This window comes from Aspergillus steynii (assembly GCF_002849105.1).
Source record: "Aspergillus steynii IBT 23096 chromosome Unknown P170scaffold_1, whole genome shotgun sequence".
In the NCBI taxonomy this organism is placed as follows: Eukaryota; Fungi; Ascomycota; class Eurotiomycetes; order Eurotiales; family Aspergillaceae; genus Aspergillus; species Aspergillus steynii.
The window spans coordinates 637,359-660,991 of record NW_020194398.1 but is presented as its reverse complement, the minus strand read 5'-3'; the positions used below and the strand labels follow the sequence as shown (position 1 = coordinate 660,991).

Here is a 23,633-nt window from a genome sequence, read left to right as displayed (position 1 = left end):
GATGCATCTAGCTACTTAAAACTTGTCGGTGGAGACTGAATCTATATTTCTCTTGAAACCCCCACTACCTTAACTCTATCATCCGCAGGCAGTGTGAAACTCCTACGGCCGCGAGGCCAGAATCGATATTATTCTATACATTAATGCTACCGGATCCAGTCCCAGCTGGGTCGAGTGCCTTTGTCATCCTCATCCCAGACCATCTGGAGAATATGCCACGAATCTCTTAGGGCGTTATGTTGAATAGATCCCTCCAGCTGCTCATACATCTCGTTGACGACGTCTAGATCCTCCGGGTCTGTCGCAGTCAGTCCACCAAAGAAAAGCGGAATGACCAGCAGAGGCGCGATCTCCGGGGCCTCGATTTCCGACACGTTCGCCAATATATCTTTTAGCGAGTCCTGGGCCTTCCATCCCTCCATGTCGTCCGGGTGCATGAGAAAGTACGCCCAGAGGAAGATCGCAGAGCGGCAGGCTCCGAACAGCCTCACTTGTTCTTCTGTCGTGAACTGCTCCTTCAACGGCGTCCAGCTTGCAAGGTCGTTCCATATTTGCACGGCGTCGGTGATTCCATGGGCGCCTAGCTTTGATTGTTGCCTGGACCTGCAGTGGAGCGCATGGACTCTTTGCATCAGCCCAGATAGCTCATTTTCCCAGGTTTTCTGGGATTCTTGTCGCGTGCATTTGAAGGAGGGGGCAGGCGTCTGATCTGCAGCCGAGGTTTGTCTTCCATGCAGAACGTAAGTGGCGAAAAAGTCTAGGAGCGAAAGCATCCTTCTGCGGTTTATTTTATTTTTTTCACTGCGCATTTCAAATCATGTTAGTCCAAGTGCCTGCGATAATCGAACCGTCGAGCTTCCTAACCATACACTTCAGAGATTTTGTCTATTCCTTTGCGACGGGTATCAAGAGCGAGAAATGTTTTCTCGAGGAGCAAGTCCTTCGAGTTGCGCTCGCCCGTAATTTATCAGAATGAGCAAGTCCATTGTGACGCCTGTCGCGGCTAAGATCAATAATTGTTGTTTGGGTTGATTTAAAGGAAGCCTCTACGCTGGAATGTGACATCATGGCGAAAAGCTAGGAGGCGCTAGACTGCAGAATTCGAAATGGAAGGGCGAGGAATGCATTCCAAAGCGCAGTCCAGGCTCTCCCAGGTCGTTGGGTATCCACTTGATCACTCCAAGATCACAAACAGGGCGGCTAATTCCAACCCGAACAGGAATGCAGAGTGGAGATTCGACAATTTGCCATTGCCGCGATTCGCGGCCAATTTCTCATATCCGCAACACTAGTCGAAGTACATGGCCCGAGCCCGTAAATGCGCGTCTCCGATTGGCTGGCATGGCAAATTACCGTGATCACTATTGGCCCTAGTCCAAAAGCCATGTCACCCACCCTGACCGACAATATACGCTGTCCATCTCCCGCTCTTCAACACGTCTGATGTCGGCACCGCTTCTTTCCCTTCGCGATACTGGAGAGAGATACGTTCTTTCTGGTGGTCTCCATTGCGAATCCGGTGGGATTTCGCTGGCCGTTGACGCAAAAGACACGATGGCAGGTTCCTATGATCGCGTCGTGGTTTGTGCCAAAGAAGAACGGAATGCCCAGTCGTGCTTTCATTCGATATTATACGCCCGGTGGACTGTCGACTGGAAGATATTGTTGGTCCACATACTCAAGGTGTCACCGACGTTGACTACGAACGTCCTGGGAATGATTGCCATAATCCCGATCTGCGATCTACAACAGAGACCGCCGGTTTCATGAGGCCAGTTAGGGGCCAGCGTGGAACACGTACCAGGGATTGGGTTGGCAGATATCCAAATGCGATCGTTCGACAGTACTTTCAATGATCTGACATCGTCCTGGTACAGGATGGTGAAAACTATGGCAAACAGGTCAGTTCAGTCACACACTTCCCTCCATACGATGGAGGTACAAAAAGTACTTATCTTCAAATCACTATAAACAAAATTACAGACCCTTCAGGCTTCTGTGGCGCAGCTGCTTCGTAGCAATTCAGAGCCAGTCATACCGAGGGATGCTTCGGAAATTAATCGAAAGATGTATCTCCCAGATCGAGCGAAAGAGCGAAAAACCTCGGCAAATGGCGTGCTAGGAGGCATAATTCTAGATCAGTACTTTTGCATCTATGTCTTAAACACAGAAGAGGCCTCGTCAGACGACCAGAAGCTATGCGAAGAGTCAACAGTCTCAGTAGCACCGGGATCAAGCTCCTCTTGGTACCTCCAGTGGACCTTTTCTTACATGCGCATAGCCACATTCGTCCTTTACGTTCTTGGACATGCTACATTCCAGCTTTTCCTGTGAGACGGAACTGTTCACGCTAGCACTCTTCGATAGTGGTCTGGTCATGTCGTGGCCACTTATAGAGAAAGCCGATATTAGCGCATGCCATGTGGATTTCGCGGGCGACGGCTTTTCGATCTTCAAGATGATCACTGAAAGACCTGGCTAGATCAATGACAGGGGCTTTTATCATTGGGGGCGCCAGAGACAACGACTCTGGCCAATGCCCGTCTTGATCTAACTCGCCTCGCCTGACAAACCGCTGAAATGAGTAAACTTTAGGGACTAATTGAGGTAACCTTCATTTTATGCGCGTCATTTGGATATGCAATAAGAATAGATTTACTGGAGAGAAGGTCGACTTGAGATCTCTTCTTTCATACAAGAAGTTACAATCTACTCCGCTACGCCCTTAAACAGACCTTTCATATTGTGCTAAGACGGACAGGCTGAAATGTTTTAAGTCCTTAGACAAGCCCCTCAGATTGTGATATTAGCAAATGGGGCGACGTTCGGGCTAACAATGCTGGCTAAATTCTAGGCTCCTGCAATGCAATGGATTCAGTAACGAACCCACCAGATTAATATAGGATGTAACCTCACCCCGCGATTCTTTACCTGCCTGATAGGTCTCCACGCGGCTTGACCAGCCCCAGCATATCTATTTCCATTTCTAGAATAGTCTAGACGTAACAAGAGCACTTGATTCATTATCTCACCAAGTCCTCATTGGATTAAAGCAACTCGGGGTTTATTCTAGACTGGAAAATAAGGGAGTAACGTCTGGCATGATGTCGCCAATTGAAGTCTAGTGCCACCCTGTTAGGAGGGGATTGAATAGATTAGCCTGAAACCCGTGGGGATCCAAACAGCCTCGCTTTATTGGTGGCAATATGGAAGGATTCGAGCTGGAATGGAGCACCAAGTACTGGGCTAGTATGGCGCTTGGCTGGGACGTAATTGATATATAGATGGGAAGAATGATGTCTAAACTTACTGTCACCACTATCATTTCCTTCACTTGACACGTTTGATATAAACCCCAGGACAGTGCTTTTGGTCGACATGGCCGGGGAGGGTCCTACAATGCGCGGAAACGACCGCACTTGTAATATTGTCCTTGTTCCCACCCCGTTTGACTGTGCATATGATCCGCTGAACCTGGAATATTTGCCGCATAATGCTCGCCACTAGCCTTATCTGTGCGTAAGTGCATATTGGTCACAGAGCTTACGTACGTGTTTATTTGCATATGGGTAGAACATGACAAATGATATTTACCGAGCGGCTATATACTTTATTATTGAACCTATCTCGTGGGAAACCGTACTCTCTGTTGATACTTTGAACCAGGGTACCGGGTATATCGTATGTTTGGTGCTCAAATCAACCCACGGCTAACATGGTGGCAATTAATATTTTGCAGTTTCTATTCTTTGGATGGGGCTGTCTTACCTGGTAGCCCATTGAGCATGTTACTTTATCAACCTTCAGCCCGAATTCACCCGGCTGGCAAACATTCCACTGAAGCCAGGTTTCGGCAAGACATTGATTACCTTTAACCGTGATTATGTACAGTCATGCCTTCTTTGCCAATATTGGCGACCTACCCTCCTCCATCTGGGTCTTGGCTCTAATTATCCCTGCGGAATGCCTTTCCTACGCGTAGTATACTCATCACTGTATCTTTTTCGGGACCTTATCCCGCAGCAGTACTCAACAAGGCTAGACCAGTCCCCACATCCGGGACAGCGGATCGTCCCGCTAAGCCATTTCTGGCTCCAAATTGCCGCGCTGGAATTTAGCCATGAAAGCTTGCGATGCTATTTCGATGATATATATCATATCTCGACAGTGACAGTCCACCCATGACTATCCCCAGATCATGTCACACTGCAGGTACCTGCATATCCTCTGCTTTCACATCCGTGTCCAGCCCTCGTCTCGAATTTGACTAGCTTTTCTGCGGAATATGCGCGACAAGAGCCTCGCTGAGGTCGTCACACCAGGATCAGTATCCAACGTTACATGCGATCATGAATTCCGACCGATACGGCAAACGCTTGCAAATCGACTGCTTGACGTGTCGTCAACGCAAGAAGACATGCGACGAGTTGCGTCCCATCTGCAGGCAAGATATCGAGTGTTGGTGGGGGAAAAGTCGTCCTGAACGCAAATAGTTCATCGACCACCGAGCTATAACAAGGACTTTTCAGCTCCGTCAGAAATTGGCAGCTGCATGACGGTCTTCGCGGTGCCCAGCATGACCGTCTCATCTTGCACTTCATTGAATGTTGCCTGAGGTGGATCTCCTGGATCCGCATCTCGGATGGCGCGAGGTTTTTGGCATATCTTCTGTCGCTGGCATTGAAGAACTATATGGTTACGGAGTGCCTTTTGGCTGTTGCTGCGGGGGATCTTGAGAAGGTTGGTGTCGAGTCGGGAGCACACGCCTTCCCCGTAGGTATTATAGTCACCCGTTCCAGCAGGCTTATAAAAAGCGTGCCAAAGAAGAGCCATTTGACCACAAGTAGGTTTGGGACGGGCCCGAGCGATGATACTGAGTTATAATCTAGATAACGAGAGGTCTAGGTAGCCACACCCTTTAAATGTAACTAGTGCGTCCTCACATATCATTGAACGGACGAAGGTGAATATTAGACCCGAGAAAATCAGGAAACAAAACCCGTGAGATATTTACACACGTGTGGCAGATCATTTTTCTGCCTCGAGTGCCGCAACACCCAAAAAGACCAACATTAACCCCAGCGGTAGACATACTGTACAAGCCGTAAAAGGGGTGAACTGTAACCCAGACTTTTGAACTTATCCCTCCTGGATGAATGAATGCCGAATGCTTGTAGAGTCGAATCGCGCTGACATAAATCATTACTTCATTTGTGCGGCCTTGCTAGCGCTCGTCCTGCGATTGCCAACCAAGAAAAACACTGCAACCTCCCCAGTCTCTTTATCAGTATCCAAGATATTATAGAGCCAACAAACTTCGATGCTAAGTTGATTTTGGTGGTGAGCCGGAACGAGTAGATAGCTCAGGCATCGCACTTCCCCAAAGACCCAGTGCATGCCGTTTTTCTACCAGCTTCAGCACCTCATACATGAACTTGCGTTCAGGACCACCGTCAGGGAACGCTTCCCATCCTACACGGACAGGAAAAGCCAGGCGATTGATCATATTTCCCGGCGCGGTGAGGATGTACCATTCCAGACTCCGGCAAATGCCGCATCCCAGGCCGTATTGCTCTGCGGGGCTAACACGATCCGGTCGGGTGTCCACGGATGACAAGACAAGCCGCGTAGAGTAATACAAGCACATGGTCTGAGCCAGGCGGAGGTTTGGATAAGCGAATTTCGTAGGTTTTATTATGGCACCAGTCCGCAGATCCCGGCAGTAGAATGTGGGAAATTGATCATTGGGTTCTGTTTCAACTTCCTTCGGTGGACCATCAGGATAATTATCAACCCATGTGATTTTCCACTGCACAAATCGAGCCGTCAAATCCGCAATGCTGTTCCACAAGGTGGTTTGCTTGACCGCTGTTTCGTGCGCACCCATCATAATGCCCGACTGCAACTCAGCTTCGAGGGCATCATGTTGCGAAAGCAAGGCTGGGATCTCCACCGTCAAATCTAGGAGATGATGTAGGATATCCTTCTTGGTCGTACCAGCCGACCAGGGAATTGTTTTCCATTCTTCCTGGGCAAGGAATGATGGCTCTCGTGTGACGAGTGCAGCCCCAACCTGAAGACAAACGTGAGATTAAGAAACGGCCAAATAAGCACACCAGACATATGGGAACATACCCAATATGGACGAAGTTCCGTAAATAATAAGTGCTCTACACCGTAGATGTGGTTTTCAGGGCCTCTATGTTCGATCAGTCGTACTGCACCTTGTACATGTGCTGACAATGATCCCTGAGTAGTACGCTCAACACTCTACATGTACCGTCAGTATGAATTTGGGCAATATGAAAATATCAGGACAGCGAACCTCAAAGGCCATTAAAAGAATGACCGTCACCAAAGTAGATTCAGCCTTGCTGCGTTCCGGATCCTGCAAAGCCTCTTGGAGACTTCGTAGGACGCGGGGATAAGTGCGGAAACCCGAGGCCTCAATACCCTTGTCTTGGATAGATCGACCGAAAAATGCAACCGAAACGGTTTCGAAAGCGTCGGTAAGAATAGGCGAGAACATTCGGATTTCGGCCGCGCGCCGCAAGGCCCCTGCCTGGCCGGATTTGACGCCTACCTCCGGGCTGAAAGCGTCCACAAACCGCTCGATAAAGATATCGAGCATCGGCCGCGCCGCGCTCATGCACATCATCGAGCTAATAGACGAGCTATCGGAATCCTCTGAAGGGCTCCGATTGAAATCCACATGGCCAGGTCGATTACTGACATACCCTTCGTCATCCCCCTCGTCATCGACGTTCTCGCATGAGAGGCGCGGGACTAGTGCACCGTCGTTTCCTTCGCAGCAAGTCAGTGGGTTCCGTTTGCCCCCAAGTATACTCCACATTGGCCCAAGCGCTACGCACCTTGTGCTCCTTCCCACAGACCGGTCGAAACCGCGTCTAATTCCCTCCGAGAGGCCCGAATGTTCGCAATAAGGTGATCGACAACATTGAGCGGGGCGGAGCGAATGGAGTCGAAGAGCTCCTGGAGCTCAGCAAATCCCCGTTGGGCTTGGTTCCGTTGTTCTGGAAGAGGATGACGGCAAATTAGCTCAGGAACTATTATGACAGGCGTCTCGCTTACTCCATGTGGGAACAACACTCACCGCGATTATTCAGTCGCGCCGTTAACTCACGGATCTCCGTCCGCAAATGACGTATCTCCTCGGCCTGGGTGATAGGCTGGAGATCCTCGTCTGGCGCCGTTTCGTAGACACATTTCGACGGGTACCCATGGGCGCAGCATGCATGACAGGGCTTGACGCGGTCACACTATTATCAGTGGTCAATTGGGCTTCTCAGTTGGGCTCACGCGCAGGAAACCAATGAGATTTTGCAGCATCCAAAGTAATTAATTTATTTAACCTTCTACATTAATGCAACGTGGAAAGACCGACAAACACGAAGTAAAATAAAAAGCCAGAAAAAAAAAAACATCACCAGGAACGAAAACAGGATGAAGCCAAAATAATTTCTCGCCCCGGCGATGACATCGCCAAGCTAAGGCAAGAAGGAACAGGGGATCGAAACGCACCTTGACCTTGCGGGACCGGCAGACCTTGCAGGACCGCGTTTGGCGGGAGGCTCGACTGGCATTAACCGGCGACGGCTCCTCAGATTCCTCGGGGAGCTGAGCTCGCGAATCGTAATGAACCATGGGCGGACAAGCGATGATGGAGAGGGTCCGATGCCAGGAATCAGGGATGGTCAGGGAGAATGGGCTTCAGTGTGGATGGGCCAACGGTACGGCAGGAATGAGACAAGCGAGATCAGAACGAACATGTCCGAGATCCCCCCCCCCTTCGCTTACACCATCGAGGAGCCATCGCCGCCGGTCGGAGGGATGGCCAATGGCCAATGACGAGGCACGCCGGAAGGTAAGGAGGAGCCGGTGCCATCCGTGTGGGTTCTGGCGGTGTCTGAGCGAGGGTCCGGAATAGTGATGGCACTAGCAGGTATGCTGGCGCCTGTGCAGCACGAAACAGGGGAAATGGACGATGTAACTGTGCTCCGCAAAGTGTCTCTCCGCGAAACTCTGGCGATTGCAGGAAGGCGGAATGATGGAACTGAGGGAAATGCAGGAAGAAGGAGCGGCGCTGCGTGTCGCGATCACGGGATCCAGGGACGCACCTTCCTGATCGGGCATAAATCACTAGGCTGATTGTGGTTAGCGCATCTTGCTTCCGGAACATCTTTCTCTCCGGACTCCGTGGTTGCCTCGGGTTTTTGTGGATGACTAAGAACTGGCAGTGCTCCACCGAACTATGGGGCATCCCAGAATATATATTCACTCGGCGTTACATTCATAGTTGCATCCGCAAAAGACTAAAGTGAGGATGAACCAGTTATCTTCCTACTAAATACATTGCTCTGAATTTTATGGCATGATGGATGCTCCATAGTACGAAAGCCCTTACTGTCAAGAATTCGCTCGCTATTCTCTAGTTCAATCTGCTTCCTTTCCCACACTGCTCTTCGCAACAATCAAATCAGCAAAATGCGCCATAGAAACGCCACCCATAAAATCAAACACGGCCACAGAAGCCCCAAAATCTCTCCCTGCCCAGTTTCGCAGCTCCACTGCCATCAGTGAGTCAACACCATAGGCCGATAACGGCTTGCTCGGCTCGACATCATCTGGTGAAATGGACATGGCCCGGGCCAGTTTAACTGCCAGAGCGCGCAGCACAATTTGAATTCGCTCGGTTGAATCGTTTGACTGGTAGAACAGAGCTGCCGCGCTTGCTGCCTGGGACCTATCTGTGTTTGTACTCGCACCACGGTCGGTGATGTATGAGAATGTGGAAAACAGGGGTCGCTCGAGAATGGCTGGAGGCTTTCGTCCCTGCCTGAGGACGTCGGCTGGTGTGCGCAGCCCGAACAAAATCTGGCCTCGCGCTTGGGGTGTCACGGCAAATTGATGGCTTGGGTCGCAATATAGGTCTAACAAAGCGAGAAGCTCGGTATCATCGATCGGGTTCATGTCGTCGGCTCCCTCGCGCTGTCGCTGATATGTGCTTGTTTCGGCGATGATGCCGATATTCCGCATCCATCCGAGATCGAGCGAGAGAGCTTCTTGCCCCTGAGAAATGCGGTAATGCGCCAGGGCATCCTGGAATGAGCACCCGCTGGCATAGTTGGCACTCGCCATTTGGCCGACCACACCGGCAAGGGACGAACAAAGAATGAAAAAGTCCAGATCTCCGGGAAGGAATCGATGCAGGTTCCATGACGTCTGCACCTTGGAGCGCATCGTAAGTTCCCACTGCTCAAATGTCATACTATCCTGAAAGATCGCGTCCTGAAGAACCATACTGGCGTTGATACATCCCCTGATGGGTGGCATGGTGAGTTCGCAGTCCTCCAGGACCTGGCGAAAGCATGCTTCTGAGGAGACGTCGCACTTCGGGGCGAAGATTTTGACACCACGCGCAGTAAGCTCAGCTATTTTGTTCGCAGCAGCCGTTGAAGTAGGACCTGATCGAGACAGAACTATTAAATGTTTAGCCCCTCTATCAGCCATCCATTGCATAATTGCTCGGCCTAGACCACCCGTTCCGCCGGCGATCAGGTAGGATGCGTGCTCGTCGAAGGTCCAAATCAGTCTTTCATGTCCGAATTGCTGTGCGATACGTCAGTTAGTTCAGATGCACAAGTAAATGGATTCCGCATGGACAAACAACTTACCGGAACTACATCTTCGGGTCTTAGGCGCACCAGTACGCGACCGATAACTTCCCCAGCCTGAAATTGCCGGAATGCCTGTCCAACTTCTGATAAGTTGAAAACGCGCAATGGCTGGCAGTGTTGGATCTTTTCCTCAGCCAGCAACTGCATAGCTTTGTTTAGCATCTTAGCTGTTTTTCGACGAGGAAGCTCCAAAACATCGACCGTGGAAAATGTGACGTTTTGCGCAAATACTCCGGTAGGCAGCATTGTGTTGGAGTCACTCGTCGCGCGGCCGATGTCAACAAATCGCCCACCAGGAGCAAGGCATTTATATGAGGCATATTGCATGTCCTCGCCTGCAAGTGAGTTCAACAGAACATCGACTCCGTATCCACGCGTGACACGCATGAGCCCTTTGGAAAACGAGGTGTGTCGGCTTGAGAAAACGTGATTTTCAGGAATTCCCACGACATCCACCAAGATTTGCTTCTCCTCGCTTGAAGACGCAGTAACGAAAACATCAGCTCCTTGTGCTTTGGCAAGATGAACCGCAGCCTGACCAACGGCACTGGCAGCCGAGTGGATTAGAACACGGTCTCCCTTTTCAAGCCGGGCGACTTCTAACAGTGCATGACAAGCGGTCATAACCGGAAGGAGGTTTGCGATAGTAACCCCTGTCGACAGAAAGTTGGGTATCTTTATCACACAATCTTCGTGCGCACGAGGATACTTGCGCATGCAGCATGGGGCTACCATACAGACATGGTCACCTAACTGGATTGATGGGTCACAATCCCTTCCAACTCGAATCACTATACCTGCACAATCCCCAACCAAACGATCATTGTCATCGGCCCAGTGACCAAGGACAGAACGAATGTCTCTGTGGCTCAGCCCCCAAAAGTGGGCCTCGATCTCGATCTCATCAGGGCCAATTTCACTTCCAAGGTTGTCTTGAACGAAGCACAACGAGTCAATATCACCACGTATTCTGGCTGAAAGTTTCAAGTCTTCTCTTTCCCTCCAGGGCCTTTGTTTTAGTTGCTGTGATAGAAGAGGTCGGATCGCCTCATTTCCAGCAATATCTTCGACAGCTCGACCTGTCACAAGGAATCCATCACGGACGATGTATTCTACTTCCTTTGACGACGGGAACTCAAATGCTGCGTGAAATGCCTTTGCTATGAATCCTGCGCTTTCGTTGTCATTTGTTTCACCCTCGATTGCCATAGTCACAATCTGGCTATCAGGTTGCTCGGCCCGTATGGAGCGTAAGAAACCTTGAACCGCACCATAACTCGGGAAGTCAGGACTATTAATGCTGGACGATGTAGCCCACAGCATATTGGGTGCAAATTTAATCAACTGCTGCAGGGCATTGAAACTTTCGTCCGACAACAGTGTGAGGCATGGTCTGTTATTAACTTCAGCCACGCAACATATGGTGTCGTCTTTGCTCAAAGCTGGCAGGATATTTTTCATGTGTTCCGAAGAAAACGCGCAGATGCTTATCGCCATCAGGTTGCTAGGGTCGATGTGACATCGTATCAAGTCTGCCAAGTGCAGCTGCTGGGGTGATTGATCTTGGTCAACAAGAATTACCAGACGACGTGTTTCGAGCAATGGGCCGGTCACAGCTGTAGTTTCCAGTGCTGTACTGATGATAATGCTGGTGATATGGCATTCATCAGCTTGGTAATCGCGGAGCACTATATCGTTTCCCGAGAAGCCGTTCTCTCGTAAACACTGATCCCACAAGTCTTCTGACACCGCGGGGGAAAGAGACCGCCAGTCTTCACGAGCTAACCACCAACCGGGAACCAGTCCCGCCATGAAGCTCGTCAGAATATCGTCCGGCTTGACGACCTCAAGAAGCACAAGACGGCCTCCCGGCTTCAAAGCGCGTCGAACGTTTTGTATAGTAGCTTCCAGGTACGGCGTGGCGTGCAATACACTGGCTGCGATCACTAAATCATAAGATCCTGGCTTGAAACCCTGGCTGTCAATAGCCTGTTCCAAGTTCAGTGTCTTGAATTTCATTCGACCCTCGGCCTGCAAGTCGGCCCATCGCTCGCTTGCTCGAGTGAAGAAAGATGGCGAGATATCAGTATAATCATATTCAGCGAAGCTGAGCGTTCCGGTGCGCTTCTCACGCATTTGCAGCGCTGCCAGAACGTGCCCCGTCATACCGCCCGTCCCGGCACCGACTTCGAGAATGCGCATTCCTGGATTCTCATGAGAAGCTAAGTCAAGAATGGTCGAGAGCCGCCCATCAGTGCATAGATTTTGGAACAAATCAGCGTAAAATATATCAGCCAAGTCCGACCCGAAAACAATTTCGAGAGGGTCAATCTCGCCTGCAAAGACGTCTGGCAAGCTCCGCGCACAAGTCGTGTACAGTTTCCACGTCGGAAGCAGCATTTCAACCTCGTTCAACAAGCGCTCAACATCGACTATGTTAGCCATTTCTGCGTTTTCCCTCATCGATAAAGGCAGTTTCTTGACATGATGCTTCATCCAGGAAACATGCCGCTTTAGGCTCTCAGGCACCTTGGCATCGTTGATAGCTCTTAATGCATGGACAGCTGTGATGTTCAAAATAAAGCGCAGCTTTCTATAGTTGCTGACCAGGATCCTCTCCGTTTCGGCGACAGTACCACTGGCTAGCATCTTTGAAATCTGCTCAGGATCCATCAGACTAAGTTGCGGTTTCCACTCTATGCCGTATATCAATCTCCTCTCTTTCTGGTCTATGTCAGTGGAAACGGCTGATACTGCTGCCGTCACCGCTTTTCGAATTGTGCACAAAACGGCTCCATTGTCGGCCAAAGCCTGAAGGCTTCCTTGTTCACCGAAATTGAACCCTTGTTTTTCACCCGTTGTCGAAGTTGCCAGCCAGCTGATTGAGTTCGTCTGGGGATGTTGCCACCCTGAAGATGAAAACCAGGCATCCTCCAGGATAACGGGAACATTGGCCGCTGGCTGCTGCCCCGAGCACACCCGCAGAACATGGAAGGCTTGGTCCAATACGGCGGGATGCACGAAACTAGTGCTTCCATATCTTGCCCTGGATACATCAACATGCGCCACAGCATTTGATTTGCCATCCCAATTGACATCTTGCACCAGTTGAAACCAATCACCATATTGTAGGCCATGTTCGTTAGCATCGCGGTACAAAACACGGGGGTCGACCGGACGTTTGCATGATTGTGTTGCTCGTCTAAATTGCTTCCTAACTGCTTCGTTTGACAGGCACTTTTCGAGACCCTCGTCCACACATGACAGACTTTCGTAATCCACATCAATTTTAGCACGGAAGCACTCAGCCCATTCTCCGCGGGAGCATGCGAAGATAGCAACGTCAGATGAACTCACGACCTCATTCTGGTGCTGCCGTTGAACTGGTAACAGTCGCACTTGCGTTTCTGTTCGATCCTCCCATGCTTCCGAGACAATAATTGGGCTTGTAAACTCGGCCTTTTTGACCAAGTAACCGGCAGCAGTTCGGCCTTCTGGGACCATTTGCTGTACGGCCTCAATAGCCATAACAAGCATACCTGCAGCTGGATAAATTACCGTATCACTGATCTTCACCTCTCAATGTCAGCTTGCATCCCAACTTGCCTGTATATCACAGCTAAACATACCATATGGTGCCCAATCCACGGAGATGATTCAACGCTAAGGAAATTCCTCCAACGCGGCTCAAAGGGGTTCCAATCTGACACCCGGACCCCTAGTGTCTCTCCTTTAACTGTTCCGCGAAGTCTGAAGTTGCGGCTGAGTCGGGACTCGGCCCAATAATGCTGAGACCGATCAAAAGGGTACTCAGGGCAGTCAACTAGAAAGGGTTGTGGTTTCTCAGCATCTTGTTGGTTTACTGCTGTTATGGTGACCGGATATCCCAAGCAGAACAACCGCCCGGCGAGATCTAAGGTAGATTGAATCGCCGGTTGTGATCGGTGTAGCACGCTCGAGTATCGTATTTGCTTGTTGCGATTCTTCTCTTGTTCTATCGTGTCTTGCACTGGCCGGCGTAGGGCTGGATGGGGGCCGACTTCAACTAAATCAGTAATATTGCCCAGACCAACCTTGAGAGAAGATGATTTCTGTGTCAAAGTTTGCACGGCGTCGCTAAATCTAACCGGAAGAACCATGTTATCCACCCAATACTGTGCTTCAGTCAACACAGCGGACCGGACGGCCTTGCCTGTCACCGAAGAAACCATCGGAATCACCGCTACAGCTTTTGACTCTCGACGATCCACCCCTTCGAGCTTCCCGATAAGTGAGAAGTAATCGGCTGCAATGGTTTGCATTATAGGAGAGTGATAGGCAACACCTGTCTTGAGTTTCTGCGCAAATATGCCATCTTTATCCATTTGTCTCTTGATCACATCAATGGATTGTTCGAGGCCGGATAGAGTGCAGTTGTTGGGGCTGTTGACGCAAGCAGTGTTGATGGAACTAGTCATAGTTTGGTCTTCGAACTTTTCCAAATATTCTGGAATCTGCTCCTCGGCTAAATTGACAGACATCATGGCGCCTGTGGAAGACAGCCTGGTATTGATCAAGTTTCTTGCTAGTTTCCCTCGGAAGTATGCGACCTTGCAAGCTGAAAATAGTGATAAAGCACCGACAGAATATCTTCCAATTTCAGACCATAATTAGCATCATTTGCTACCCATCCGGTTTGGTCAAGGGCTTTAACTCACGCAGCAGCAATCTCGCCGGAAGAGTGGCCGACAACGGCCTTAGGCATGATACCGAAACTCCGCAATAGTTCCACTAGAGCAATTTGTACAGCCGTTGATAGAGGCTGGCTATATTCAGGACTGTCGATTGTCTCCTTGTGCCGCAGCGCATCTGTAACTCATCATAGTCAGTGGATACTGACTTCTTTAAGTATCTTTTACTCATTTGGACGTACCAAATACCGACCATGAGCATCCAAGTTCACCATATATATTATCAACTTGTTTCAACGTGTCAGCAAACACAGGAAATTGGATAAGACCACATCCCATATCCACGTATTGTGCCCCTTGGCCTGTGAACACAAAAGCGAGACCAATCTCAGTTGAACTTCTGATTGGTTTAGCCATTGCTAGGCTATTTTCCCCTTCCTTGTCTGATGGGCTCGTGACTATGGCGAAACCTCTCCAAAGCATATGGCTTCGCCGAGCGGCAAGTGTAAAGCTCAATCTCTCGAGTCTGACAGCATCATCGGCAATTGCCTTGCTGTAGAAATTGCTGTAGTTTTTCACCATCCGCTTAACGCTTTTCTCATCAGCAGCAGAAAAGACCAGTACCTTGGAATTAACCATTCGGCTTGTTCCTGTATGGTTACTATCCAACCCATTGAGAGCGCCGTTATTTCGAGAATTCCCATCGATAAGGGCTTTTTTGACCCCGTTGCTGCGTATCTTGTTGGTTGTGCTGGCAACTCCATTGACATGAGACTGACCGTTCAGGTGTTGATCTCCATTAGTATGTGATTCATCTTGATGCCCTATTTCATCTGGAAAATTGTTGCTCTTGGTATGGGTCTTTCCATTCACATCTGCCGTGCCGTTGAAAGCAGGCAAGGGAGATGATATAGTGACTCGATCGGAAATCGTGCAATGAAGTGCTGTCAAACCCCGATCTTGCAAGTAATGAAACGCATCGTCGAGTATTATATGTGTGTTGGAGCCTCCAAATCCAAATGAATTTACCGATATCCGACGTAGACCGGGACTTGGCCATGGTATGTTTTCAGTGGGGACCTAAATGGTATGTTAGTTGGAACGTGGGTATGACCATGAGATATTCGGAGTCCGGGGAACGAGCCTTGATATTGTAAAAGTCGAGATCCATAGAGGAATTGACTTTTTCAAAAAGCGCATTGGGTAGAATGACACCTCTTTCAAGCATCACTGTCATCCTCAAGATGGTTATGTCGGAATTATTTGGTAGAAAGGAATGTGTACCCAGGAGAGCTTACATATTGCCTTAACTACACTGGCCAATGCGCTTGCTGCTTCCAGATGGCCTATATTTGCTTTCACCGAGCCCCTATACAACCTGTTAGATTTCTCTTGGAATGGCCTAGTTGTTCTTCTATTCCATCTTCACTTACACATAGAGAGGACTTTGTAGTGACCGGCTTTTGCGGAACACTCGGCCAATTGCTCTCATCTCAATTGGGTCCCCGACCGGTGTCCCAGTTCCTTATCACATCTCATTAGACCATTTCCAGTAAATTAAGAATGATGCATCCACTTACCATGGGCTTCGAAATATCTTGTCTGCTCGAAAGAAAGACTGGCCTTCCTGTAGACATGCCGGATGAGGTCCTCTTGTGCCTGAGAGCTCGGCTGCGTGAGTACAGGAGTGCGTCCATCTTGGTTCGACCCCGTTGAACGGATAACTGCACGAATTGTATCACCAGCTTTTAGGGCTGCAGCGAGTGGCTTCAGAACGACAGCAAGAATGCCTTCTCCTCTAGCATACCCATTGGCACGATGGTCGAAGCTGTAGCACTTGCTGTCGGGAGACAAGAAGTTCTGAGCGGACAACATCTGGAAGACGGCGGGGTCGAGCAGCAAGTTGGATCCCGTGACAATGGCCTGTTGGGTCAGCACGTGGCCTTTGAAGACCTAAAAGCTTCGTCACTCACACAAGAAGCATCACCGCTTCGCAGGGTCTTACAGGCCATGTCAACCGCTGCCAAGCTACTCGAACAGGCTGTGTTCACATGGATACTTGGCCCCCGTAGGTCGAAGTACCAACTGATGCGATTCGGAATGATACATGGAACCACACTGCCAGTCACAGCTGTACGTTCTGCATTTTCTGGATCCATGGCCATCATATTGGAGTAATCCTGGATCATAGTGGCGGAAAAGACTGCGGTTCGCGAGGCTTTCAGGGTCTCTACGGGGATTCCAGCTGCATGAGTAATTAGTTTAGATTCCCTTACGTCGTCATTCGCGGAATTTCCTCACATTTCTCAAAAGCGCGATATGAAACCTCCAAGGTCCAACGCTGCATTGGATCCATGGCTGCTGCCTCTTTTGCCGTGACCGAGAAAAACGGAGCGTCAAAAGCGCGCACATCTTCATTGATGAAATGACCGCCTAAGCCATGCACCTATTATCTCGTCAGTCCAAGTGGTTATTCAAATGGCTGTGGCATCGTACGGCACTGTGACTGCTGTTGACAAAAGCCTCCCCATTCATTCGAGACTCCGGCCAATCAGTCATAAGATTTCTTCGATCCTGAAGAATCTTCCAAAAGCTCAAGTCGTCGTCCACATCCTGCGGAAGCTTGAAGGAATACCCGACGATAGCAATATCATCTAGCTCTACCATCTTTTCATTCATGATAGAGGACTCTGAGTCTGTGGGCTTCCTCATAGTTGCTTGTACATGAGACAGATCGTCATCATGTTTTAGTCAATCGACATCGTCCATTGTCTTGGGTTCGGATTGACTTTTGTACCAGCCAATCGTAATGAACGACGGCAAGCTTCAACTAGCATAGTTTACTCTGTAATTTCTGTCATGGGGTCAATGTCTAAATCTTGAGACAAGGGCTGGTTTATGGGGCCCACGGCCCCATTGAATATAGAGGTAAGCATGGCCAATTTTTGATGATTTCCGGTATTCGGAGAGAACGAAACCCACTAGGAAGTTTGAATTGACTTGGAAATCGCTTGACGAGTTGATGGATCGTTGGCTGTCAAGAGGTGTATCGTCAACCACCTTCCGTTAACAGCCGACGAGGAATAAATGACCTCTAGTCTTCATATTCAACAAACTTTCCGTTCTCATCCTTCGCAGTGTATGCAACTTGTCACTGCCCAGTGGGGTCAACGCTCCGAACTTTCTAGGCGACATCAATTGACCATAGCGTGCTACCGTGCTACCGTGCGATCTGGATTCATTTTGAAACGCTCCAAATGGCGTTGCTTCTCCCCTCCCTGTTCCAACCGATAGCCCAGGCGTGACCATTTGATTGGGACTCTGAAACCTGTTCTAATTGTGGCTGTGGTCTATCCTATCTAGGCATTCCGTATGTTTCTCAGTTCATCACCTTTGGTCTAGCCAGCTTGTCGGAAGATCGGACCAGAGTTCTGTGTTGTAATATTTTGGAAATTTCAGATCGGGCGGGTTTTGTAAATTCACTCAACAACATTGGCTTACTATGTCGAGTCAACCTGACATCTGAAGGCGTAAAGAAAGTATCTTACGAGGTGGAGGCTGAGTACACAAGGTCCACCTCGTTGAAATTTATTCCGTATAGTCAGATAATATCTCTGGCATTGACAGTCGTTTTGAAATAGTATTTCAAGTTTCTAGCTGTTGATTTCAATGTATACTACGCCGGACTACCTTAATCCGACATATAAGATTATGCAGATAATGAGTTTCCACTGCTAGAAATCTTCATGTCTAATTTTGGGTGGTGTTTTGCTAATATGTCTTCACAAGTATATTGTTGTGAAAACGCATGTCCTGAGAGAACATGACCAAGAGCAGAAGGAGAATAGTAATTTGGGGGGTTCCCAGCGATCAATGAAGAGTTCTATGCTACCCAGTTCCTAGGCCGTCATAACACTAAATCATTAGCATCTTTTTATTCCCAATAATACAGAGGAGAACAGCGTTTGTACACGGACTCAGATGCCACAAACAGGTTTCACCACGACCACTAGGTTCATGCAATAATCCTGTCCGATGAACCAGTAGTAATTCAATGATTCATACAATCACCCCGTCCCGATTCCGATGGCATTCACATACGAGATACACTGACCACCTCGTGGACCAAACCAAGAACCTAGACCCGACCATCACCCACTACCCACCCACAGGAATCCAAAGCGGGCTGATCCTCGCCCCATGATTCGAAATACAAAATTAAAAATTCCCCTAGCACAAGCCTGCCGTATATCCCCGACTCGCTGGAAGCGATCAACTACCGAATATCCCTCACTACTATGCCTAGCGTGCCTTCAGCCATTCCGTGGAATGTTCAAGCCCGTGGCATTCCTTCCAGTCCAACTGCAATCTTAGCGGGTATCAAGAAACTTGCCAACGGCCCAATAAAAGTGGATCTGTATCCAAATCCACCTTACTTACGGAGTACCGAATCGACCCACTCCGTGGCGTGTCCAATGCCGGGCTTCGCCTCAGCGATGCTCTACGCAGTACGCAGTACGTGCCTGTTCTACAAAGTCCGGGCTACACTGATCAGGAAAGAGATGGACATGTCATGTTGTGTCATGGAAATTGAATCGACTTAGGGCCCTTGGCTTGTGGAGACGTCCCACATGGCGTTGTTGGCGTTGTTTCCTCCGGAAAATAGCCGTGTTTTGCCGGTGAACTAGCTGCATGGGTTACGGAGTGATTAACTAACCTTTTTGAGGTATAAAGTGAGTATTATAGGCGCGGAGAAGGCATTCGTCAGTCTCGACGAGTCTTCCAGTGAGCTAGTGTCAGTTTGAGTCGATGGTGTCGAGTGGAGTGGTTTCCGGTCAGGGTGCGTACTCCGGAGTAGTACGGAATACGAGTAGAACTGAACGCCAGGAAAGATCCATATTCCCGACACGTTTTAGTTGTATCTCTGGGCATTCTTCGTAGTACGGAGTACGGAGTACATTCCTGAGATCGAATAACAGTTTCCTTTTTGTTTCTAGGCTAACGCTGTATCTACCTATGTGCAAGATTCCACCAATTACTCCAAAGCTCTCTCAACCGTTCTCTCAATAGCCCTAACCACGTCCGTCAACTCAACCTTCCCTTTCGCCCCCGGCACTGTATGTCCCAGGCTGTGCCTCACTACCTCAATGACACTCGCGTCACAGATCCCCACCAGCCCTTCCTGTGGATCCGTCGTCCCCTCTCGATCCCATAGAGGGGCCATCGGCGACGCCCCCCTGAGCCGATTCAGGTCTTCCTCCAGCACATGCACCGTCGGGACTCGGATAACCACCTTGTCGATGGCTGGGTCGAGAGCTCGTAGATTGTGACTGTCGGTGTGGAGCACATCTGGATCCAACGGTGTCGCGGCGCTGAAAAACACACCGCATTTGAAATCTGCAAAGGGACGGCGCGTGTCCTCGGCAAGGAGGGTTGCTGCTAGAATACCGCCTTCGGAAAAGCCGAGAAGCGCATCGAAGGGGCCGGCGGTTTGGATGTACTCGATTAGGTCGGTGAAGGCGGTTCTGACCGCGAGGGAGGTCAGTGGGTTGGGGAGGAAGCCGTAGGCTTGCTCTATCAAGTCGGAGCTCCCTGTTATCGCTTCTTGTTAGCCTTATTGGCGGAGTCAATTCATGAAGTGGTTTGGAGAGGTGAACAGACCTTCGCTAGGCTCTGTGTTTACGGTGCCATCAATGAATATGAATTCGTGGTCTTCAAGGTTGCCACGAAGTCGTGCTATTGCCAATATTAGTTTGTAGACTTTTGGGACTTAGGACTGGATATATTTACCTGTTTGCATCTCTAGAATCTGGCGACATGCTTCAGTCTCCTTTCGACAGGGATGGCAGGTAAACCTCTGAACATACCTTTGCACATGTCCCCCGGCCATGCAAGCATAGAAACCGCATATTTAAGAGGAAGACTGCTGCTTGTCAGATTTTCAGGATACACTGAAGAGCATGTATCAGAACTTGTCAAAAGTACAGTCATTCTTTAATTGAATTGTGCCACTTCATATGACGGGGCAGCCGAAATTGATCCCCACTTGTTCTTTTCACTCATGTTTAACTAACACCCCGTGTGCTGCTTAACGCAGTGAATACATATTGATATTACAAACGAAAATGACTTTTCGCAATGCTCCAATACCTTTCTACCCTGATCACAATGGACACCTAATCTATGGATAGAGAATACCGCGAGTCCCATCATCACTGATAGTCCGAGGGTCCTGCGTGACAGTGATCCTCGTCGTGCGAGTAATACCAGCATTTAAATGCTCTGTTGACTCGGATCCCTTCAGCGTCCCCAACGGAAGTCCGTCCTCGTCAATCTTGTGATAAGTGTCAGACTTCGAGGCCACCTTGGCATGTCCATTTGATCGGCCAGTGCCGTAGTGTTCTACCCCCTTAGAATTGCTTCCCGATGTCTTCATCCCAAAAGCCCGCTTGATGTTTCGGCTGACTCCGGTTTCTTTCAAAATCTTAGGTATACACGGAAGGCAGACGATGAAGAAGCCGCATGACATTTCGGCCGTAGCCCAAAATACCAAAGGGGCGAGGTGGTATATCGAGTCCTGGGCTTCGCTGTGTTGGACTGTCACGGCTAGTCGGAAGGCGGCTGAGACGCAGGCTCTTTAGACGGGATGTTAGCTTGGGAGGAAGCTGTAGTCTCAAGCACGGGGTGTACGTACAACAAACCCAGGCCAAAAATAACAGACACACCCATACGCTTGCGCCATGTCATTTTCAACGTCCAGATCACCTGCTGCGGCAACAACATGATAGCAATGTCGGATGCCAGCTGAATAGTAGCCGAGCTCACTTCCAGCTTATACAAATCGAAACATTTCCCCTCGATGGCGAGATTATAGATCGCCTGGTGAGGAATACATTGCGTGTTCAAGGCAATCACGATGGCGATTCCCGCTGTGACTTGAACAAAGATGACGATGACACAACCCCACCAGAAATATCCTTCAGATTGTCGGCCTCGAGGGGCGAACATGCGACACCATTCGACCAGGATGGCGACCTTGAGAAGGGGTAGGACGATGGAATAGCAGACGCCGAAGACTAGAACGTACTAGATGTGATTTCTATTAGTCACAAGGGAGAGGGGGATTATATGGTCCCACCACTCACGTAGTTGACGGCGTCGGTGTCTCGGAGGCGAATATTCCATTGATGAACGAAATATCCAGGGATTTTGACCATGGCGAAAGTGGCCCAAATTGCTCCCCAGAAACATCCCTAGAGTCAAGATTGTTAATTGGTGTATGTTTTATGGTCAAGTGTGACACGAACAAAGGCACAAACAGCCAGGACTAGATTTAATGAAGTGTTAGTAGCAGTCAACTTGTAAAGATCTCTTCCACCTTGCTCTTCATTTGAAGCCTGCGGTAGTCCGATAAAAGCACGGGAATTGATTTCAATGCACCTACTTTCTTCAACCTGAACCTTCCTCAACAAGTACACTCTTGCATATGCACGTAGGAAAAGGCATATTGAAGCCACGGCCGCACAAACAGTCAATATAGCCTGTGCCATTCCATTTTGATTCGGAGGGTTGTCGAAATTTGGCTTGATACCCTTGGGAGGCGCAAGAGCTGGCCCGTCGAGATCCATATCGAGACGAAATACGGGCAGTTCTTCGAACAGAACGTGAACTGCTACGTGCGTTCGAGCATGGTTTTATCTACGGCGTACATATCCAGATTCCTTCATTTTTCTTTCGGTCCATCTTTGGAATGCTAAAGACGATCGTCAGGAGAACTTGGTTTTGACCATTGACCATGGTTCAATGGAGCGTCGACCACATAGCCGAGGCGCTCGCCAGGAACAGACGAAGGCGGCTGTCAAGCCCGTAGTTTCTCGGCCATGACAGGGATTCCAGTCCTTTGGGCGTGAATATCCCGCGGGCTCTCTACCGGAAATGAAAAATACAGCGCCACTGACAGCATTCAGGGCAGGCACGATACCCTATAGGGTATAACCCGAGCATCAGCAAGCTAATCTACGCGGTCCCTACCTACTTTCTCCTCGGGAGTTGGATGGTGCGATGGCCTGTCTCTTGGTCGCCGTTCGATCTGGCGCAGAACGCAATCGGATACACTATAGCGTTTCCTGGGCGGAATGCCATCGAGACCATCCTAGTCTTTTAATCGATCTGTTGGGCTCGATAGACCATCTCCTAGTGCTGTTAATATTGACCGGTCTCCTGTCAAGATTATCGACTATATATAGCATCTCGAGTATGACGATCGGCCCCGTGGGAATAATAAATTAATAACCGCACCATCAGCTCTTCCCTCCCGTTCATTAAAAGAGCTTGGTATTAATAACGGCTCCTCAGGGAGTTACCTGCCATACGTCGTAAGATTGACGAATTTATTGCAGAAGAGTTATTTGACGCCACGTACAGGGATTCTTCAGCCTATCTGCACACTAGAGGGCTAGACGAAGGACTCTAACCTGCGTGGCCTCGCATTCTCCAGAACGCCGTGCCAGGTCAAACACCCATGTCTGGAAGGATTTAGGTGCAGTTAGTCTGTCTCCTGGCCGACTAGTCGCCAATTTCTCCTGTTTTGCCCGCGACGCCAGGTCTTGTTGTCTCTAGAGTGCTGAGTCAGACTGTCAACACGTTGCTAGTGAACCACACTGGAGCCCAGCAACCCTTTCACAGTTGATGTTCACCATCCGTTGATAAATTCAATTTGGGGGGCTCATCTGGGTGGAGAAAGGCGCAAAAGCCGAGCTACGAAGGATGCGCAGGATCTCAACTCTTAAGGCCGCAGAGTCAGACCGACGCCCGCTCTCGGCACGTGCCGTGGAGCCTGAGTGCCTCAGGCCCGCCAATCACGGCAGGTCTTGCGGGTCTGACATTCTCGTCCTTGGAAACTTCAAACAACGACTCCGACTAGCCGTGGTCATGGCTCGACCCGGTGTCTCTCGCCGGCCCACTACGGAGTACTATGGCTCCGACTGTCTGTTTCCTCATTTAGTTTCCTCGGGGAATGTTGTGGTCTCCCGCGAACTCAGACCAGATGATCTTGCCCCGTACGGTCGCGTCTCGCAGTGGCATCACCCTCTGTACCACTCCGATGTAACGGCGGAATCTAGGTTGATTCTAGCCATGTCGAGCAGTTTTTTGGCATATCCCTTTGGTCCACATGCATATGCCATGGCTCCTGCGAACAGGGATGGGCAGTGGTAGCGTACGTGAGAGTCACCTACTATTTGCCCTCCCGTTCCCTGACAGGTGT

At 49.6% G+C, this 23,633-nt stretch overlaps 4 protein-coding genes across 4 annotated transcripts; all 4 read right to left on the bottom strand.

Moving 5' to 3' along the window:
* Nucleotides 1-146: 146 nt before the first annotated feature.
* On the bottom strand, nt 147-773 carry P170DRAFT_469328 (uncharacterized protein; the record flags this gene model as incomplete). The annotated part of the gene is made up of 1 exon (XM_024852620.1): nt 147-773. The coding sequence occupies one exon, from the start codon at nt 771-773 to the stop codon at nt 147-149; it is 627 nt and encodes a 208-aa protein (XP_024709143.1).
* A 4,162-nt stretch (nt 774-4,935) lies between these two features.
* P170DRAFT_431639 (Zn(II)2Cys6 transcription factor domain-containing protein) lies at nt 4,936-7,872 on the bottom strand. The gene is made up of 6 exons (XM_024848081.1): nt 7,543-7,872; nt 7,115-7,280; nt 6,873-7,034; nt 6,326-6,804; nt 6,136-6,270; nt 4,936-6,073 (listed from the first exon to the last, which is right to left on the bottom strand). Exons 1-6 carry the CDS (start codon nt 7,663-7,665, stop codon nt 5,324-5,326), a joined length of 1,815 nt encoding a protein of 604 aa, XP_024709142.1. The 5' UTR covers nt 7,666-7,872; the 3' UTR covers nt 4,936-5,323.
* Nucleotides 7,873-8,454: 582 nt separating this feature from the next.
* Nucleotides 8,455-17,035, bottom strand: P170DRAFT_396789 (type I polyketide synthase; the record flags this gene model as incomplete). Its single annotated transcript, XM_024846136.1, has 13 exons — nt 8,455-9,630; nt 9,696-13,268; nt 13,328-14,327; nt 14,396-14,552; nt 14,611-15,106; nt 15,287-15,448; nt 15,483-15,598; nt 15,667-15,737; nt 15,802-15,892; nt 15,949-16,291; nt 16,342-16,613; nt 16,670-16,814; nt 16,865-17,035. The coding sequence occupies 13 exons, from the start codon at nt 17,033-17,035 to the stop codon at nt 8,455-8,457; spliced, it is 7,773 nt and encodes a 2,590-aa protein (XP_024709141.1).
* A 3,514-nt stretch (nt 17,036-20,549) lies between these two features.
* P170DRAFT_442083 (uncharacterized protein) lies at nt 20,550-21,996 on the bottom strand (the record flags this gene model as incomplete). Its single annotated transcript, XM_024850438.1, has 5 exons — nt 20,550-21,003; nt 21,063-21,454; nt 21,514-21,621; nt 21,676-21,695; nt 21,813-21,996. The coding sequence occupies 5 exons, from the start codon at nt 21,994-21,996 to the stop codon at nt 20,550-20,552; spliced, it is 1,158 nt and encodes a 385-aa protein (XP_024709140.1).
* Between the last annotated feature and the right edge of the window lie 1,637 nt (nt 21,997-23,633).

Coding starts and splice junctions, on each gene's coding strand:
- P170DRAFT_431639 (XM_024848081.1), bottom strand. CDS start 7,665: ATGGTTCATTACGATTCGCGAGCTCAGCTCCCCGAGGAATCTGAGGAG. Junction 7,281..7,542: donor GCCGGTCCCGCAAGGTCAAG/GTGCGTTTCGAT, acceptor CACTGATAATAG/TGTGACCGCGTCAAGCCCTG. Junction 7,035..7,114: donor GGCGCGACTGAATAATCGCG/GTGAGTGTTGTT, acceptor ATCCTCTTCCAG/AACAACGGAACCAAGCCCAA.